This window comes from Anoplopoma fimbria, chromosome 5 (genome assembly GCF_027596085.1).
Source record: "Anoplopoma fimbria isolate UVic2021 breed Golden Eagle Sablefish chromosome 5, Afim_UVic_2022, whole genome shotgun sequence".
NCBI classification, from domain to species: Eukaryota; Metazoa; Chordata; class Actinopteri; order Perciformes; family Anoplopomatidae; genus Anoplopoma; species Anoplopoma fimbria.
Window position 1 is genome coordinate 6,687,703 of NC_072453.1, and position 21,012 is coordinate 6,708,714.

The window sequence follows — 21,012 nt, forward strand, 5'->3', positions numbered from 1 at the left end:
GCAAATTTACAAGGATAGTTATTTGTAATGTAAATGTGTTCAAGAATTCACGTATTCGTTCATATTAACGTAAAATTATAATGCATGATTTCCAATGACCAGTTGCATTTGAATATCACAATGCCAATCACCATTAAGTAAGACACAAATGTCTTTTGCCACTGTAAGCTTGCCAACGGCCCCTCGGATGCAGCAACACATTTTTAAATAAAAAAGTGATGGAGGAGACAACCATGTGCCACTAAAATCTCCAACGCGTGTTGTGAGAAAATATGAGCCTGAATACATAAATGAATACATTTTTTTTCTTATCTATTCCTTATTTTCAAGTGGATGTGGTGAAGAAAAAGAAAAATTCTCGAATAATTCCAAACACTTCATTTATTTGACATTATACATTCAAATGAAAATAAAAAATATTCATATATATTTCATATAGAGCTAATGAGCAAGGTACAAGTTTAAAACAAAACACAGAAGTCTTGTGTGTGGCATATATATATATATATATATATATATATATATATATATATATATATATATATATATATATATATATATATATATATATATAGACACACACATACAAGACATGGTTTGAATACTATACAGTGTGTATCCTTAGCTGCACAGGTTTCATGGATGCTTAAATTCTTCACTCAGTTGAGGCACAACTAGATTTTAGTGAGAGGTCAGGGATTGGGCCAAGTGCTTAAAGACTGCCGCTTACAGTAAAACATTTCAATCTCAACACCTTAACAGTAGGACTTGCAAAGCAAAGCTTATTAGTGTTTTAGAGTTTCACACTAAAGCATTAAGTAGGGAAATGAGGCAACATGATCATTCTGCAATTCAAATGATACTGTACAGTCATGCAAATTCCTAAATAGGTCCGTTTTATTTTTCTGAGATGATATTCTCACACAAAAGTCAAAACTGAGCAAACACAAATCCAGGTTTTAAGAAACTTTAAAAAAATCCAGTATGTCACGGTTGTTCACTAAATTTGACAGAAGTCCGGATGTTTGGTTGCACTGCAAAAATCGACTTGAAGTCACTACACCAATTTGAGACGAATAAAAAAAAAAAAGCTTCCTCAAGTAGTCAAGTGATAAGTGCAATCCCACCCCTCTTTACCCCCTTCACACACAAGACACGCCATTTTTTATAAAACTCTCATACAAAAGCAAGTGAAGCATCACATTGTTTTCCACTATCAATCAAACCATAGTTATAGTACAGCAGATGCCCCAACAATCAATAGCAAACCATACTCTTACATATATCCAGTAGTTATGTACAAAAAAACTGGTGCAACATTAAACACATTAAAATTATTAGATATAGAAACTGTAACAATAATAAAATACAGCAGATACTTAATTCATATTGGGAAATATATATTACTTGTACTGTGTATTGCTGTCTATTTTGGCATTTTGGAGGATCAGTAAAAATGCTGTCATGTATCCCTCTCGCAGCTTATTTGACACATCACCTGCTTCTCCCTATTGGACAGATTATACATCCATGGATTTTTTTTAAAGAAACCTCACACAGGATTGATTCAATAAAACTTTTTTTCAATTAATAAAAAAAAAAAAGAAAAGAAACAAAACTATGACAACTTGTCAGGAGCATGGAAGCAGCAGGTCCAGGATTAAAACTGACCTTGATAAATGTATTTCCAATTTCCAATAATAGTCGTCAGCTGTTGCTGGCAAATCCGAAGCATTCTGACCAAAAACCAAGGTCAAGAAAGAGAAACAAAACTTCAGATTCTTGATATTCAAATCTTTTTGGAATCCTTTGCCTCAAAAAGCTTCATACGCTCCTGCACGGTTAGTCCCTCTTTCAGGCTCTGTTAAAGGAAAAGAAGAAAGTAATTTATTGTTCATTAATGATAAGGGTGAATGTGGGCAGAGACGTATGTTAGAAAAACAAACCAAAAAATACAGACACTCCAAAATGGGCATTTATTTTCTGACCTGGAGGACCTTAATCTTAATGTGAGATCTACATGAAAAAAGTGTGTTATACTGGAATATGCTCATGCCACATAAGGGTAGGTACTGGTGCGCACAATGCACAAATAAATTAAAAACTCACAAAACAGACAAAAGCTGACAGTTACAGAAAAGCTTTTTACAATAACAGAGCAAAACAATGTTTAAACATATGAGATATGTTCCATAAAAAAAGAGCTATCTTGTCCCTCTATAAAATGTCCTGAGATAGTTCAATGATCCACTGATGAGCTACACTAATATGCACCTGCTTTTTTTGCAGACCCAAACAACTTACAGAAGTTGTCAGTTTACAGAAAATTTAGGAGTGACACTTATAAATACTAAATATGAGTAAGCTGAAACACTATCACTAGGTGTTGGATTTTCAAAGCAAGAGCTAGCATTGCTTGGTCCAAAAAATAAATAAAAATCCACCTACCTGCACCTCTAAACCTCACAAATTAACTCTTTTGTTAACCTGCTGTTTTCACATCAAACACAAGTTAACGTGTAATTTGTGATTTTTAGAGGGGCTGGCAGGCAGATTTTTATTTTTATACCTAGCCTGGCTACAACCGTTTTTTTATGCAAAGAAAAACATAAACGGCTGCTGACTTTAGCTTCATATTTACCGTACTTGGGATAGAGTGGTATTGTTTTTCTCATCTAAGACACAGAAAGCTTTCAAATAAGTGCATTTCCTAATATGTCAAGCCAGAAAGGCTTTTGGACAAAGTTTGCAAATCATTGCATCTGTGATATAAAACCAAGGGGTAGACACTACAATCAGCTTTAGTGGTGAGGGTTGTGGGGTGGGGGAGATCATGCGAGGGTAGTAAGGGCATGCTTTGCTATACCTACAGCACATCTTGGGGCAGGGGTTGGGGGGGGGATCACCCCACAATGGGGGGTGTCAGCTATCCCATGAGACCTGTTCAATGACAGACTGACGGACAAAACAATCAGATGACAAACTTACAGGACAAGAGACTTTCAGTAAAAACGTCCGGACCAATGAACACACTTCTACCGTGTGTGGCGGCTGAGTGCAGAACAATTAACAGCAATAAAGTCTGCACGACAAAAGCTTCAACATGACATCACACTGCAAACTGAAATGGTAGCTTTAGAATGCATGGACATTTCTCCAACTGTCCAAAATGTCTGTAATTAGCAAACAAAAATCTATTTTATTGAACTTGAAACTCACCTTTGACCTCATGCCTCTTGATTGCTTGGAGGCCATTGATCGTTCCTTTTTCAGGAAATCTGGATTACTTTTTGATTTCATGATATCTAAAAACAACAAAAGAAAGCCCTTAATACCATTTACTAAAGTAGCATAATAGTAGTAGGAAAGTTTACAAGCAATATCATTTAAATATGTGACCTATTTAATTGCTGGGACGCTAAAGACCTGAGGTACTGTATGTTGGACCACTATAAAAATTAACTGTATATGCATCCCATTTTAATTTTTAAAAAGGTATTTACATTTCCAGATTGCACCAACGGTGACAAAACAGGTTGTCATTACTCCTGGACGTCTTCAGTACTTACAAAACTTGGGAAATGTAAAGAACTTTTGGGGTTAATTCAGTGGTACTGATTAAATGAACATTTCCTATTTACCGTATCCAGATGTGACCGTTCCATCAACAGTCTTCTCGCCCAGAGCTTCTGTGGCGATGAGCAGCTTCTCCTTCAGTTTGCCGATGTCGCAGTCGGCCTTTGCTTTCGCAATGCTGAGCTCTGTATAGATGTCCTTATATTTGTCTGTGGCATATTTCTTGTCCTGTTGAAATTAAATCAAAGACACTTCCTCTCAGTTTTTCAAAATAAGTTATAATAAATTGTTTACGATAAAATAAATAATGGTTTTGCTTACCCTTAAAGCAGACTGCAGTTCATCTTTCAAAGAGTGGATTTCCTGTTTAAGATACTGGATCTCTGACTCCTTAATTCGAAGCAACACCTACAAGATGGGGAGAAACCCTCATAAGATTTAAGATCAAATTCTGTGCGTGCATGTGTGTGTTTGTGTGTGCGTTTACACATACCTCCAGTTCATACACATCTTTGCCCTGGGTAAGTGGTGCCAGTGCTGTTTCGCCACTGAAACAGGAGCGCATACGAGTGATCTCTGTAGTCAGTCGGTTATTTAACTCCTGTTGGAAAGAATAAACGTGTGTTTTAACTTGTTAACACAAATGTTTTTGTATGTACTTGTGCATATACGTGCATTCAAACCTGGTTGTGGGCGTTCAGCTCCTGGTTCTCTCTCTGACACTGCCTGAGGGCCTGCCTCTCGGCCTCCAGTGCCTGTGCCAGGTGAGCGTTCTCCAGACATTTCTGAGAATACTGCTCTGACAGCACCTCCAGTTCTCTGTGGATGGACTGCAGCTCCTCCCTGGACAGTCAGATCGTCACAAAATCACCAATTCTCATCTGATGTTTACCAAACCAGCCTTGACATGAGTGGATCTTTTTCATCATGTGACAAAAATTATCTGGCCATCCCCCTAACCCATACTATTAAGTGATAAAAATGTTCTCAACCTTAGGACTTATCGTCAAACCTGAATATGGTTTTCAGGGTTTGACTTGACAAGAAAAAGTCAAATGATCATGTAAGCTCTTTTTCAGTAAATATCGTGTTTCTCATTTGCAAAGTTTAAAACATACTCGAATTGTAAGCGAAGTTCATCGATGTCAGAGTTCAATCCACTCAGTTGGGAACGATGGGTCTTCTCCAGTTCCTCCCTGTGTGCATTCTTCATCGCTTCAATAGCTACATTTAAGATAGATCACACACACATTTAATTACTGTATGTTGGTCTTGTTTTTAAAGTACAGAGATAATAAGTTATCTTTACCAGCAATTGTGGCAGCCGTCTCCTCAGCCAATAGTCTCTCTCGCTCTTCCATAAGTTTGGAGATCTCCCTCTGATGCTGCCTCTGGAGGTCGTGTACAACCTTCTGGTGCGTGTCTTCCATTGCTGCAAAGCCACGTTCACACGTGGCCTAGGGGAGGAAAGGATCAACTATCAGTTATCACAAAATGTATTATTAACTCTAAACCTACAATCTAAGTTGTGACCATAAATTCAGGGTAATATCTATTAATAGTTCACTAGGCTACATGGTGTGTCATGCAAAATTAGTGATAGAAGCCATGCAAGCTTTTTATGATTTGAAGGTCAGTTATGTTAGAAAGAGAGCTGCATAGTTGTCATTAATAGACTGCACTTCCTTCCATCGTTGAATGTGGTAAATGGTGTGTTTGTTAATGCCCAAATGAAGAAGATATCTTGGTGGCAAGCAAGGCATTTTACACTCACTTCACTCTGGGGGGAACATAAATGTCTGTACCAAATGTCACAGCGATCCATTCAATAGTTGATAAGACTAGAGGATAATTCAGGGCATCAGCACAGTCAAAGGATGCATTGGCTGGGAGCAACAAATGTCGATGCCAAATATTGTGCCAATCCATCTCGTAGATGTGCATATATTTCACAAGATAGTGATAGTATATTTGTCTCACTCATTGGCTGTAAATCAAAAGTCCTGATCATTGAAGGCAATCACCTAGTAGTTATTGAGATATTTCAGTCATAAATACAACATGAATAGAAAGTGGTAGATCAACGACTGACCTTGCCATCCCTACAACCACGGTGCTAGTATGGCTCTAAGGATGAAAGCCAACTAATATAATCTAGGTTGTCAGTTTAATAAATTCAGGAATAATTTGAAATCACACCATTTCCCAACTCCAAACTCTCTGTGCACATTGGCAGATTGTTAAACAAAAGCAGCATGATGTTAATCTATCCTACTATTTATCTAGTACTCTCTCACTTATTTTACACCATCACTAAGGTAAAATGAAAGAGCAAAAACCTTAAGACTTTCAAAGTCTCTCTGGTATTTCTCTCTCAGGCTGGCCACATCTCCTTCTAGGTGCTTGTTCTCCAGTTCGTCCCTCATGGTGCTCATCTGAGCCTCCAGCTCCTGGACACGGTCCTTCAGAACCAACATGGAGTCCAACTCCTCCCCCTTCCCTTGCTCCTCCTCTTCCATTGGTGTAGCGGCCTCATCGCAAGGAAACGTATGGGAAACCTGAGGACCTTTTTTGTCCTGTTGTTGCTTTTGGATACATTGAATGTTTTCCATATAATGGGAGTTTAACTTTTCGATCTCCTGTCTGTGGATGAGCTGGAGCTCACAGATCCTCTGCTCAAATTGCTCCTCCAGTTTCCTCACATGACACTCGTGTCGCTCTTCCACGGTGCCCATGTCCACGAGCAGAACTTCTAGCTTCTGTTGACTGTCGGCTGTTGTCTCCATGAGGGCCAGCTCGGTTGAGGCACGGCCTTTCTCTGCTCGGCTTATCTCTTGCTTATGCCTTTGCTTCAGCTCTTCAGTCTCCTTCTTAAAATGGTCTTCGAGGAGAGCCAGTTGCTTCTGCTGCTGGGAGAGCTGGTTCACCCGTTTGCTGATCTCACTCTTTAATGTGTGGTTCTCCTTCTGGAGACTGGACACTGTCTGTGTGAAGTTCTGTCGCTCATCCTGTAAGGATGCTTCATAGTTCTCTTGGATTGCACTGACATTGCGGGCATGCTGCTGGACGAGAGCATCCATGTTCTGACCTGTCTGTTTACACAAGCCCAAGTCATTTTCATGCAGGGCCCGTAGCCTGCATGCCACATAAGCCACTTGAGCCTGGATTAGGGCTTCGCGCATACAAAGAGATGTACTTGTGAAATGATGTGAAGTTTGGTGGCCCAGAAGAGCATGGATCATTTTAGTGAGTCCAGGATGGTTTTCACCACTTTCTATCTCTTGAGCATACTTGTGGAGTTTTGCTGCTTGTCTTTGAAGCTCATTAGCCAGGCTTTCATGTGCATTTTGCAGTGATTCAATTGAGTCGACACCACAAGAGGGCATTTTTCCAGCCAAGTGTCTGTCTACGATATCCTCAGCCAAGCCTCTAGCCTCTTCCATTTCAATCTGCTCCATGTAGGGAGCAAGCTCGGGGGGGCGAATGTCTGCTAATTTCTGTTTACTAAATCCAAAGTTATTTTTGACTTCTTTTATTACATTTTTCAAATCAGGCCTTTTGGAAGCATCAATAATTGTTATTAGAGCCATTTCCCTTTGATGCAGGTTATCATGGGCATGCGTCAACTCCCTTCCCAGTATTTTGAATTTCTCTTCATAGCAAAGTTTTAAGTTCTGAATAGAGTAGGCTAGCTCTGCTTTAATGAAGGTGTTAAAGATAACTGTGGCATCAACATCTGCATCAGCTGAAACAGTGTCCTCTTTGGATTTCGCAACATCTGTCTCAGCTTTTTCCAATTCTTTACAGAATGAACTCTCTAACATCAACTTCCTGGTCAAGACATCAGCATAAACTACAGCCAAGCAATCTTTGTCACCCCTTTTAATGTTCTCCATGTCTTCCCATATCTCAGCAAGAGACTGTAAGAGGTCAGACTTTGAAGTCTGTATTAACAAAGCCATCTTGTTCAAAACGACTGCCTCAAATGACAACGTTTTGGCAAAGAGGTGCAAAGCTTCTTTATCTAGAGAATCCGGGGTTTGATTTTGATGGACAACTGGGGATTGATCTTCCAATGACTTATGTCCTTGTCGAATGTACAGGGATGCATTGAACAGATTGTTCTCTATCTCTGACAATGAGTGCAGCTGTGAATCAGTGGTATCACGAGAGCCACTGAGAATAGTCCTGACTTTCTCTCGACTATTTTCCACACATGCCAGGGCCTTGGAATAATGCTCATTGGCCGCACTACTCTGTATCCCACTTTCACAACTTAACTCCTTATCAGGGTTAGTTTTTGTTTCTGTCATCTTTACATCGGTCTTTGAAATGTCCTCTGCTTGGATGGATGGTTGCTCTGCTAGATTCTGTGTGAGGTTTCTTAGTTTATCCTCAGTGGCTAGCAGTTTAGTCTCTAGGGAATGTATGATAGAGATGAACTTCTCTGGGTCACTACTGTGAGATAAGGTGATATCAGAGGAAATGTTCCCTTCACTTAGATGGATGTCTTCATTGACATCCTGGTTAACTTTTTCTCTTGTTTCTGCAAAGGAACTGCCCAAATGGCTTGTGTCCAGGCCCTCTAAATGTATGTATTTTTGGCACTGAATACTGGAAAAACGTATCCTTGGTCTCTTGGCTTGAGATTCCTTATCATCTGGAAAGTTCTCTGTCTTTGATGTATTGTCAAAGGGAAGTGAGAGTTCTTTGTATGCTGATAAGGAGACCGATGTTTTAAGCCTTGACTTCTTGCTCTGTTCTGGGATTTGCTGCCTTTCTACGCGTAGGTCTGCATAGCCCAGCTGCAGAGCATTGAGATGCTGCTCTAGCTCAGCGATGCGGTCCTTTGCAACCACGAGCTTGGCTTTCAGATCTTTTTCAGCACTACAGGGCTCAACCTTATCTAAGATACTTTGACTCATTTGACAAAGAAGCTCCTCCTTAGCTTGCAACTTCTGTTCCGTTTCCTCTAAGCTGCTGCCAAGTGCAGCCATTTTAACAAGGGCCTCTTTCAAGTCCTCTTCCTTACGTTCCACCAGCCTCTCATACATCTCCTTAGTCTGCCGGATCTCCTCCTCCTTTTCTCTAAGGAACTGGCTCATTTTCTGAAACTCTTGGGTAGCCCTCTCATACGAGTTCTCCAGGGTGTAGTAATCAGCCTCTTCTGTTTCAAGGCGATTGCGGAGCTTATTCACCTCACGGTCTGCTTCTGCGATCTGGTTGAGAAGCTCCTGACAGCGGCAAGTGAGATGGCCTTTCTCTTCTTCTAGCCTACGCATACTCTCCATCAGTGACTCTACCATGTCGGACTTCTGGGCCAGCTCCTCTTGCAATTTCAGCATTTCCCCCCTGCATTCCTTTCCACCAGAGGCCTGCCTCCCTCTTAACAGGGCCTCCACCTGCTGCTCAGCCTCTAACAGTCGGTTCTCCATCTCTTTCTTTGCAGTTTCAGCCTCAGCTAATCTTCTACACAGATTCTGCCTTTCCCTCTCATGACTCTCCTGCATGCTATGCTGCTCCATCCTCAGGCGCTCCTCTTTCAGTGCCTGACCCTCTTCAGTTGCCCTTAGCCGAGCAGTCACTTCTTGCAGCCTCTCCTGCAGCCTCTGTATCTCTCTCATGTGGTCTCGTTGCAGGGCTTGCTGCCGCTCCAGGTGCCTAAGTGCCTGGTTTCTCTCCAAGAGGCTGGCCTCTATATCACGGAGTCTATCTTCACTGTCCTTTAGCTGGGCACGGAGGGTGGCCTCACCACGGCCATATTCCTCTTCTTGTTCTTTTGAACGCTCCTGCTCTAGCTTAAGCTCATTGCGCATTCTGGCCACAGCCTGTTCACTGGCCAAGATTTCAGCCATTGCAGATGCTAGTTTTGCCTGCAGAGCCTGAATACCAGCCTCATGGTGGTCTACAGCATCCTGGGCTTCTGTGTAGCTTCTCTTTAGTGTCCGAATCTGCTGCTGAGCAAGGTCCTGCTTGTGCTTTTGTGTCTCCAACTCGCCCTGCAAATCTTGATTAAGCTTGTGTAGGCGTTGCAAAGGCACTCTGTGCGGTGAAGACGAAGGGGGTGTTGCATTCTTGAAAAAGATTGATGAGACAGTTTCATTAATGACATCACCTTACTTCCCCTACCATATACGGAGAACCACATCTCGGGGTAACCAGGAAAATAAGTTTTTTCCTTTCTTGATATCAATCTCTCTTTTTTTCCAAGCTTCCACTGTGCTTTTTCAGAGGTGACTTGGAAAGAAAAAAATAACTTTGGTGGGTCACTAATACATTGATTTAAAAAAAAAAAAAAAAAAAACCCCAAAAAAAAACCCTAACCAACTGTTTAACTTTTGCAAAGTTAATATGATGCGTTACAAAAAGGAAATTCTGTCTCCCTGTTCCCGGTATAACTTAAAACCCCACAATGTAAAAAAGCATTAAGTTAGTTAGAGTATGCAATTCTGAAACACCAAAAAGCATGCAGAAATCAAGCTTGGAAAGGGCAAACAGACAAAAGACAAATGAACACAGAGAAAAAGCACAGCGCAAGGTTTCTTAATCAAGTTTCTTACCTTAAGCAAATCAGACCAAATCAATTATTTTCCCAGGAGATGTGAAACTCCGTAAAAACAGTTAGTGAAAACTCATGCTAAGAACACCACAACCATGCGTATCAGTTTTAGAGAATAAGCACCCACACCTGTTAGTAGAATTTTGTACAAGTTACAATAGCCAGAGATAAGTCTGATCTATCATAAGAAACTACACTGTATAACAATAATACAATCTACACATGTACAGTTTATCAAATGTACTGCAGGTTTACAAAACATATATACTATCTTGTAAAACATTTATTTTTAAAAATTAGAATGCTTGTTGGAATGCTATTTGTTCATACTGTCAATATTGAAACCCATACTAATCCTGCTCGAGTGGATGTTGAGTGTAGTACCTGCAGTATATAGCCATCTCTGGCACTTTGTTCCCTCCCTAGTGCATTTTCCAACTGCTCTTTTAAAACATTGTTTTGCTTCTGAAGTCTGTCCAGCTCCTGCTGCTTCTGTCCCAACTGAAGAAAGAAAGACAAGAGAAGAAATAATGAACCAATGGCACAGGATGCTCATAAATATGTATACCGCTAAACTAAGGAAACATACCTCTTTGTCTAGCAGTGCAGCAAGCTCATTTGCAGGCAATCTGTCAGAGTTTCCTGAACCTGTGTTGATGGGCACTTGCTTCTCTTCTCTTAATGGTGTTGTCTCCACCTGATGCCAGCGCTGCTCAATCTCTACGTGGACATCTGAGGTTTTGTTTTCCATCTTATCTTCACGAGCAGGATGGTCTACTTCCATGTTTCCTTGCCCTTGGCATTCAGGTATCGATGGCTGTACCGGTGTTGAAGTGTTTAGTGTGGAGGTCATAGTAACAGTAACACTATTTGGCATATGGGTTGCACTGGTTGTTCTACATGGAGGGACACCCCTCCTTACACCCTCTTTTTCTTCTTCTACTGTCATAGAAGGTGGGTGAGCACCTGACACAGAAGAGGTTTGGAGGGAGGAGGTAGAGATAGGAGAGGACGCTAATGAGGAAGAGGAAGGGGAAGAGGACGGAGAGCAATATGAAGACGTTGTGGAGAATGATGAGGTGAGGTCGACTGTGTCGGCTCGTTCCTTCACAGGCTTTTCTGTCTTTTCCATTTTGAACTCAGACCAGTCGAAAGTCTTGGAGCGACCCTCTCGTCTGCGCTCACGAACTCTGCTTTTTCGGGGTTCAGAGGGAGGAGCAGAGACATTGTTGCCAGCTGGCTGTCTGTGGACATCAGACTTGGGGGCCTCATGATTAGGGCTTGGCTCAGAGGTGGCCTGTGGACACGGCTCCAACATCACATGGGCTTTTGTCTTCTCGTCAGCGAGGGATCTGAATGAACAAAAACACAAAAAGGAAAGAGAATATGTGTAAGATGATTTTTAACAGAACGCAATGTGGATAAATTAACATCAAGCTACAATAGTATTACATAAAGCTTTGCTGGACAAACAACAATGCGTACATTTGTGGCAGAGCAGCATCATTTCATTGTGCATTGAAAGCATGATAATCAATGAAAAGCATTCAAGTCAAAGCATAAACATCAAAATGTTTACATGGAACACTGCATTAGGCTGAATGGAGTTAACCTCTATAATCTGAGGTAAGCCTGATGGCAGACGCTTGGCTTTAGCGGCTATGTTAATGCTATTTGTACACAGTAGTAGCGCAATGTGAAGAATGTGTTTGATTGGCACTTCGTAGTGTTGAGGGGCAGAGCATTACAAAAAAAGAGAGCTGACGGAATAATCTATTTTTACCACGTTGTGTGTGGAGGTGTCAGGAGGTATGAGTAAGGGGAAAATGAGAAGGAACAGAGCTCAGGAATGAGAAAGAGGTGACTGTGAGGCGCTCTGCAGAAATACCAAAAATATCACACATGCTCTCCTTGGAGGGAGTTACCTAAGAGACGCTGGCAGAGTGTGACTCAGTCAATGCGGGTCAGTGCATGTATACAGTATTACGTGGGATGACCCATCTGCAAGGCAGTACTTAGCTTTGAAAACCACAAAAAAAAATAATTAGGTGGTTTTAAAAAATCCTCAGGTGATTTACAAAAAAAAAAATTGACTTTTGTATCTCAGCTCTTCTCTCGATTCATTCAAGGTATGTTCGGTCTGTGCTACAGTCGTGATTTTGTTGTTGTTCTGTGATCACTTCCAAAAGTTAGCGGACAACCACACTGCAATGATTAATTATTAAAATGCTCTCTGCTGTTGATCAACAGATGGTGGCAGGTTATTCCTGCATGTTGATGTGATTGCAGTGTGTGTCTCTACAGTAGAACAACTGACAGGGAGACATTACTCAACAATCACGTGACATAGGGCGGGACGACAAACACGCCGGGGCTGACATCGCTGAGCAATTACATCACTGTTTGAGAAAGGGGGAGATATTCAACACACAAGCACTCCAACCTGGGCTTCAGAACGGATAGTTTCAGAGAGATGTTTTTCCTGGAAGCAGGTTGAAAATACCGGATGAGGGAGGAAGAGAAAAAAGGAAAGAGAGGGTGAGGAGGAGAGGGGAATTAAAATAAAATAAGTGGGAAAAGCAGCCATCATATCTGCCAGTGGTTTAAGTGTTAATCCTCTTTGGGTATTACCGAGTGACATCTGGGGCAATAGCAGGCCGCACATTCTTCATGATGGCCTGAATCCAGTTGCGACGGATTCCAGAGGTCATGGCTGACAGGGTGCACGCTTCCTCTTTACACTGAAAACAGAAAGGCATTTCATTGAAATCCCTGACAGGGATGAGACAAATGACGTTTAAAATATCTTCCTGACACTTGTTTTTGTACAAGCCTAAAATAGTATTAAGATGTGCAGCAGCAGATTTACCCAGACAATGCAAGGCTTTTCCTGTTTAAGAGGACGGACTTATTTGTTGTTCTTCTTTCAGGTGTTTGGAAGATTTATATTTACAGCATTAGATGTCCTTCAGTATCTTCTTTAATAATTGTATTTAGTAGTAGCCCTAATGCAAAAAACTCTAGGAGGAGTACATTTTGAGAGAACAAACTTCTTCTCAGAATGCAGTTTTATCAGCAGAAGAAGAATAAAAACTGTGAAATGAAGACAAACCTTGGCCTTACCTCTCCTTCGCTTTACTCTGTTTTGCTGTTTAACAAGCTATTTATGTGCAATACATTCAACCTGACTGTGTTTTCAAATCTAAATAGCACTCTGCTTAGTGTGATTAACTAGATTTTTTCCTCTCTGATTGCCGCTCCCCTTTCTTTTGCAACAAAGTAATAGCAAAAAAAAAAATAGCTTTAAAAGGCACAACAGAGGAAACCATTTCTAAAAAACCTTGTGTTAAACCATTTATTTTATGAGGAAAACAATGTGTTCTTTCCATGAAGTCCCAGTGCACTCTGGGTTTTCAACTGCTATTAATCTATTACATCAAACAAGATATTTTAATCATTTATATGGAAAAAAGGATATAATTCTAATAGCCTCTGGCTTTAAAATGGGTTGAAGCAGTTAACAATTATATGTAGTTGAGACCTGTCTCCTTAATGCCCTCGAATGCAAAACATGACTTGACATGAATTCTTTGTAAACTGTTCTGAGCAATAGAATTCTCCCTTTAAACAGAGTTATCCTTCGCTTAGTGACCTTGTAAGACTGCTTTATTATGTGTGCAAAACATTAAACTTTAATAACCTAAAATACAGGGACCTCTAGTGGAGGTTAAGTGAATTCTACAAGAACACAGTTTCTCATTAAAGCTTCAGAGGACACAGTAATGGGGTCTAAGAAACCCGGTACTCTATTCCACTGCTTTGACTGCATGACGCAGCGCCTTCCAGTCAGACCAAGGAGCAGAGGGAGTAGACATAAATACTGGAGTTATTAATTTCTCGACACCAAACCCATGTTGTTCTCAGCCAAAGAGACAACGATCCCCTTGACTTCTCTATTTCTGACTTCCTCTGGAGAAAATAGTTGGGTAAGCTGCCTCAAGCTAATGTAAAGAAAATAAATTACATTGTAGCTATCTGCCTCCTCATATAAGATTATTATGAAGAGTTTAATTCTATATGTAGCAGGGGAAAAAAACACCACCAAATGGATAACGATTGGACTTCATAGCAACTAGTCTGGTAAGACTGGTGCCAGCAACAAGTGCTAAAAATGTTTAATGGCCAAAGGATTACACAACGAAAGCCTCCGTCGTCATAGGACTCACTGCAGCATCCATAGAACTGCACAACTGTTTTGCAATAAGGGAGTTAAATAAATGCAACATAATTGTTTTTAAAATGTGAGTGTCATTGAGCAAATGTGGACAAGGACAGGGTTTTTGAATGCAAGAGGTTAGGTAAACATATTGTGCAGGATGAAGGACAAAAGGTTCAGAGAGACAAGCAGGGCTGGCGACGGCTGTAACAGATTTAGACCCCCATGATGTCAGCCTCTCACAGAGAGATGACAAGTCAAGAGACATCCGTCATAACAGACAAAGAATCCTTTCAGAAAGACAAAACCTGATACCTGAAGTTGTACCACATGGTATCGAAGGCTGTTTATAGACTGTCAGCAGACAGCAGAGCTCAAGTGTGTTGAGTTTGGTGATGAATTACACAGGACCATCAATGACATGAAGAATTAATACTCACCAGGATTTGGAAGCCGTAATTCCTCTGGACTGGGAACTCTTTGACATCATAACAGGTGGCGAGGTCAATCTCACCATCAAGTTCTGAAGCCTAAGTAAAAAAAAAGTAAAAAATGAAACAATGCAACAAAAACAAAAATGTCCTTGTTAATTGCCTATTTATTCAAATTCACAGTCAAAACCACACAGTCTCTTGAAAACAATTTTTACCTCCTCGGCTATTGAGTCCTTGTAGTACCTCAAACTCTGATCTGTCAGGACAAACCAGTGTTTCTTCCACTAAGGTGAAAAAAGACACCTTTAATTGGATTTCACCAGGCATCAATGATATAATATAATTGTATTCAGTAGAACCAGATGTCATTTAATCCCACTAATGAAAGATAATTACCATTCCATCTTCATACAGCTTTGTCATCCATCCTTTTTTGAAGTTCAGCAGATCTGGCTGCAATTAAGACAGATTAGTGTGATGTAATATTATATAATGCAACTAGATTAACTCAAAACTCAAAAATCAATAAAAAGGAAATTCAGCAACCACATAGAATTGACTTCCGATTAAACAAACCACCAAATAAAAACAAAGCTAATGGAATTGTATTTTGTTGAAACATTTTGTGCTAATCTGTGACTATATTAAAAGTTTTCATTATGTAAGCGTTGATGTGATGTAGTCAGAATATAAAATTGACATCACCTTTAGCTCTACTGCAATATGTGCATTTGTTTACATTTAAGTCACTACCTCAGCATGAGTGCAGATATTCAGCTCCAGCTAAATAGACCAACTGGCGGGAGCTGGACTTTCCCTGTGAAACTAAAACTGCTGCACATTGAAACTAAGATCAAGTCTGTTTATAAACTCCAGAGTCAGTCATTCAACCAGAAACCGGACTTCAGCTCACTCAACAATACCTTGCTTTTGTTGAGCTTCATCAGGTGTGGTGTCACCGCCTGGCAGAGAGTCATTCTGATGCCTAACTGCCTCCACTTCATATGTTGACAATCTGTTTCTTTCCGTCTGTCCCAGGGATATACACGACTGTGGCTGCTTCAGTGCTGCTATTTATAATCATCAGTAGCGGAGGCGGCAGTGGTGTGTACATAAATGTGTGCGTGAGTGTTTGAGTGGGCGGGGGTTCTGGCAGCTGCAGCTCGGCCAGAGAAACCAACCATACACCGAGGGGATCACCCCTGCAGCACTGAACAGACCGTGGATCAGTGGCAGTTTGTCAGACTGGTAGGAGTCAGACGTCAGGAAGACACTAGTTCAACTTTAGGGCTACTTTAATCTCACTTGTAAAAACTGAAGAAAACTAGTGGTAATTTAATGTGGAGTCGGCAAACTTGCAAACCACCAGTGCAGCAAAATGGGTTCAATCTCTGCTGCCACGCTTCTGGAAGTGCTTTATTGTACACAATTGGCAATTTTCAAGGGTGGGAAGATGGTGAGGGATCACACCCTTTTTGAATCACAAAGCCATTTAATGGGACCGTGAAATTATTGTTTGGTTAATGACCCAATACACTTTGGAAATACTGTCTGTACTCACAGTCATTGAGGACTCGGTGACTCTGCGATCCAGTGACTTGGCTCTTCTTAAATTGGCATAAGTGGAGCTGGACACATCAGGGACTGAGCGATCCTTTCCTGCATCCAGTGACATCTCCTATAAATATATAATATTATATATTTTATTATAATAAGTATTTGAAATTAGAAGTAATTCCTTATCAACGTTAAATAGTACATATGCCATTCAGTGAATTCTTTTGGTAGTTCACACTTTTTTAGATTTGGTTGTTCAGGATTAAGAAAGAGAATAACATACATGTTTGTTGGCCAGATAGCGCCTCTCGCTGCGTCCTTGTCTCTGGCTTAGCGTGGTGTTAGCAGAGGGCTCATTGGAGCTACTTATGTCCATGCGCTCTACAGGCTGACCATCCTCAAATCTGCCAATGATTTGAGAACGCCTAAGAAACACAACAGGACCATTTGTTTCAAAGAAGTGCTTGATTCACAGTACATAGAGTATTTCAGTTGACATAAAAGTATTGTCTGACAATCAGGAAAATATCAAAATCATTCTTTAAAACATACATTTTTCAGCATACAGAAAGAAATATTTGCTTAAAAATGCAGCACATAATCCTCACAATGTGGCAGAATCAGCATAAAAACAAGACCAAAGCATGTTATGAAAGAAAATTTGAGCCAAAATCAATGTCCATAATGGATAAAAGTAGTATCAATTTATTGTGTGCAGAATGCACTGCAGTCTTTAGTGCACAACATTTACAAAATACATAAGACGTTTGACTTTGGACATCATTCAAGACTCAAAGAGACTTTCATAGTAATATACCCAAAGAGAACCATCCAGAGATACATCAAAGAAAAAAAAGTAGGTGCTACATGATGAGAGATTAAATTTTAGAAGACAAGGAAAATGACTAGGATGGTGGATTAAACAAATTGAAGTAGCAGCAATGACAACACAGTCAGGGTTACCTTAAGGCTCTGCACTGTTTACTATATGTGTGTATAGAGTGTGTGCACGAGAAAGAAAAAGAAGAAAGAAAGAGATATCAAACTGTATGTTAACCCACCATTAGTACCAACCACCAGTATGTTTGAGTATGCACAATATATACAGTAAATCAAGTATTCAAGAAAACTGTGTGGGTTTGTGTTCTCCCAGGCAGTCTAGAGATGAAATGATAGAAAGCAGGAATCAGCGGTGACCAGCAGGGAACAGCATTGAGACAGGGGTGGAAGGGTTGGTTGAGCTTTAGATCTGAGATGCTCTGTTCAGTAGCCCCTGGAAAAGATTGAAACGACAAAACAAACTAGCAAAGTAGCAAGGGCAAAAGATAGAGGTCAGTAGAAATGAAAGTAAAACATGCATTTCAATCCCCAAATCATTGCTGGCAAACTACTGGTAAAGCTAGGGGAGACAGCAATAGCAAAAGATGCTCAAGATACAGGAATGTCTGAAGGACAGCAGCCACAGGGTGGTGCTAAAAAACTAAAAATGCTGATGCTTTAAGCAATGTATGGGCTTCACATAGCAGATTACTTGGCAATCAATCTATATGTTTTAAGGCTATGTCTAGGGATTACAATCAGAGGATCATTAATGAATATTAATCATAAATTGGCAGCCAGTATAATCACAAGTGAATCTGCATGTGTTTTATGCTATGAGATATGTGACTTCAAATGTCTCCATAGAATAATTTTTGCAGTGTGCCAAGCATGACCCAAATAAATAAACTCTCACCTGCGCTCTTTCCCAAACAGCCGAGCCACCTCCTCTCGGCCAGGACTCCGGGTCCGTGCCCTCAGCTCTTGCCGCTTTTTGTCTGAGCGGAAGGCTTCGCGGTAACTCAGTCTGCGAGCCCGGGGCACATCAGACAGCGCTGTGTACTCCCTGCCAGGCCGGCCCACTCTGCCTCCTCCACCACTGACACTACAAATGCTTCCTCCACCACCACCACTGCGTCCGTCCGAGGTGGGTGTAGACCCGCTGGGTTCAGAATCCAGCGAGCTCTGGGAGGAGCTGATGGTGGAGTAGCTGGGGGAAACAAGTGCACCTGGAGAAGGGAGAGGATCTTGGGAGGGTTGATAAGGGGAAGTTTGGGATTCGGACTCAGAGTTGTACCTGGGACTGAGAGCTCCTAGAGAGGAGGAAGATGCTGACGATGACAAAGGTAGATGCTGGGGTGGCTGGGGTGGCTGAAATTGTGGAGAAGGCTCGGACTTTGTCTTCTCCAGGGAAAAGTAGCCACTCTCCACTCGTACCTTGCGTCCGGTGCTCATGGCGCCTCCATCTAAAGAACACAGAGCCACCAATATGAAACTCCCAAATATGTGAACATGCACAACATATCTGTAAAATAAAAAATAGTGACTTGAAAAAAAAAGTAATTATTTCACTGAACAGTTGCTGAAAAATCTTATTCTTAAGCGTCAGAGTGAAGAAGTTGACTAAAAGTAAATGCGCAAATGCCTTTATGTAAGCAGTGATAAACTTTCCAAAACTGTTTTCTTTTTTAAACTAGTTAGCCTTATCACAGTGAAACAATAGCTGAAGCATATGCAGGATGTTGAGGAATTTGCATGCTATCCTCTTAGTCCTCACCATCTTGAGTAGTGATACTGGAGTCTGGTTGGCTCTGGCTCAGCTGGCTCAGACAGGAGGCACTGCGGCTGCAGGGGATGGTGGCCCTGCTCCAGCGGTTCTCCTCCTGCCACAGAGTGGCACGGCTCATCGGGACACGCTCGGCACTGGCGATGTTGCTGGCCAGGCAAGGGATGCTTCCTCCACTGCTGCTGCTGCTGGTCACGGTCACCTTGGCAGGACCAGGCTCCTGGGTGCGGGTTTGGGTTGGAAGGAGCGGAGGGGAAGAGGAAATTACATAATGGGAGGTAAGGTCACAGAGAGACTACAAAAAGGAATACGAGAAGGAAAGAGATCGAAGAATAATTAAATATTGAAAAGAACAATATAAGTGTTGCTTGATCTTTAACTGCAACTGTGCAGAAATACCAGGTTTAAAAAGAATGAATAGCCATTTGAATGTTGATTTAGAATTTGAATGCCAAAATGATGAATGATGCTTCAAACTATTCAGTACAGCCAGTCATCGTCATCTGAGTAATAAATACAAAGAGCAGACAAAATTAAACATTCATTGCTGTTTTGTTCAAAGTTTGATGTCCCCAGAACATACTGGGCCATAATCATCATTCGAGTTCATCAGAGGAGAAAGATTTTCCAAAGCAAAGCGACCCTCAAACATCAGCTTTTCTGCCAGCCTACTTTAATCACCACAAACATGCTGTTGTGCCAAGAATCAATCATATCGGAGAGAAGCAAAAATCACGTTCTTTTTATTCACCCTTCACCTGGATTGATCTGGATTATAATAAAATAATTTATCAGGGAATTTCAAAGCCACCCAGGGTGAAGCAGGGAAAAAAAAGGTTTGGCCACGCTGAACTCACTGGGTGTCCATTCATGTCTTCAGTGGAAAAACACTGGCTTGCAGTTTCTCCACCCTGCCAATCACAAAAAGCCTTTGATGTTAATGCTTGCTATGTAGTGATGATTTAGAATCAATACAGGTAAACCCAAAAATGTGTCTCAATGATTTATAGTTTTGTACTCTTTGAACTATGGCTTATAGTTTTGTTCTTATTTAGGCCAAATTCATGCATATTTATGGCATAAAGCATTATTAAACGCAGTTTGTAGCTAATGAGTAATCACAAGAATCTGAAAGTAGAAAACTCCTTTCAGTTACAGTATGACACCCAAATAACTTTCCTATCATATTTTTTGTACTCAAGGTCAGGTGCTTCAATTTAGAGGCACCACCCAGAAGACAAACATGTTACAGTGCTTAAGCATTTACAACAGTTTACGAGCATGAGTCTTCAGTAACTTCAGTCAAAGTGGGTGGAGAACATTCAGGTGGAGAATTGAACCTGAACAAAACTGTGGATATTTATCTGTGACAATCTTTATCACATTTCCATCCAAGAACAACTAAACAGCCCATGAGACAATGATAGAAACTGACATTAGACAAGCACAAACACCCTCACACATTATTAGCCTTAATTATGTTGCTTGGCTTGACTGTTTATTGTTATTTCAAGCAATTCATGTCACATGCGTGAAAGAAATGCAAGAATTCCTGTTCTGGGCTGCATTGTTGTTTAAAGCCGATACCAGGAACTTATTGTGATAAAATAAAATCCTAGTTTGTAGAACTCATCTACACAGGAAAGTAAACAGTCTAGGTCATCACTGTGTCACCACTGTCAGTCTGCAAATGAGCCTTGTTGGTGTCAGCCTGGCAAGGTCACAGTCGGATTCAGGGCGCCGTCATTAGAGAAACCAGACAATGAACTTCAGAGAGGATTTTGTGTCACCACAAATTTGGACTCACATCAAAATAGGGAAAGCTCTACAATATTTTATAACAAGCGCCTATATTTCATCTCTATTGAAATCATTATTATGGTAATAAAGCTTTACCTAGTCCTGTTATTATATTTTTTTAACTACCATGGAGAAATCTGACTGCACTTTCATGAAAAGTGCATTTTTGTTCCCTATGGTCATGTGTTTAGATGCTTGAATGACGCTGCTCAGCTTGCTCTCAAGACTGTTGAACGCAACTGTGTATTGTTTTCTCATTGCTAAA

At 40.8% G+C, this 21,012-nt stretch overlaps 1 protein-coding gene across 7 annotated transcripts in view; it reads right to left on the minus strand.

The window, feature by feature from the left end:
• Nucleotides 1-390: 390 nt before the first annotated feature.
• Nucleotides 391-21,012, minus strand: part of si:ch73-103b11.2 (myosin phosphatase Rho-interacting protein) — a 46,258-nt gene continuing 25,636 nt past the window's right edge. Inside the window, exons 6-25 of one of the 7 annotated variants that reach the window (XR_008531218.1) lie at nucleotides 19,805-19,858; nucleotides 18,939-19,167; nucleotides 18,078-18,627; nucleotides 16,626-16,767; nucleotides 16,347-16,463; nucleotides 15,182-15,238; nucleotides 15,001-15,069; nucleotides 14,792-14,881; nucleotides 12,767-12,876; nucleotides 10,725-11,487; nucleotides 10,520-10,636; nucleotides 4,886-5,033; nucleotides 4,695-4,800; nucleotides 4,260-4,419; nucleotides 4,070-4,177; nucleotides 3,898-3,984; nucleotides 3,642-3,804; nucleotides 3,220-3,305; nucleotides 2,871-2,955; nucleotides 391-1,861 (exon numbers count right to left, since the gene is read on the minus strand). Coding sequence is in view for 3 of the 7 variants with exons in the window: in XM_054598558.1 (XP_054454533.1) it covers nucleotides 3,136-3,305; nucleotides 3,642-3,804; nucleotides 3,898-3,984; nucleotides 4,070-4,177; nucleotides 4,260-4,419; nucleotides 4,695-4,800; nucleotides 4,886-5,033; nucleotides 10,520-10,636; nucleotides 10,725-11,487; nucleotides 12,767-12,876; nucleotides 14,792-14,881; nucleotides 15,001-15,069; nucleotides 15,182-15,238; nucleotides 16,347-16,463; nucleotides 16,626-16,767; nucleotides 18,078-18,627; nucleotides 18,939-19,167; nucleotides 19,805-19,858 (3,240 nt within the window). In the remaining 4 variants the exon portion in view is untranslated. Of the gene's footprint in view, nucleotides 1,862-2,866; nucleotides 3,306-3,641; nucleotides 3,805-3,897; nucleotides 3,985-4,069; nucleotides 4,178-4,259; nucleotides 4,420-4,694; nucleotides 4,801-4,885; nucleotides 5,034-10,519; nucleotides 10,637-10,724; nucleotides 11,488-12,766; nucleotides 12,877-14,791; nucleotides 14,882-15,000; nucleotides 15,070-15,181; nucleotides 15,239-16,346; nucleotides 16,464-16,625; nucleotides 16,768-18,077; nucleotides 18,628-18,938; nucleotides 19,168-19,804; nucleotides 19,859-21,012 lie in introns of those variants that run through there. The other 6 variants (XR_008531219.1, XR_008531220.1, XM_054598559.1 and 3 more) reach the window with 6 other exon arrangements.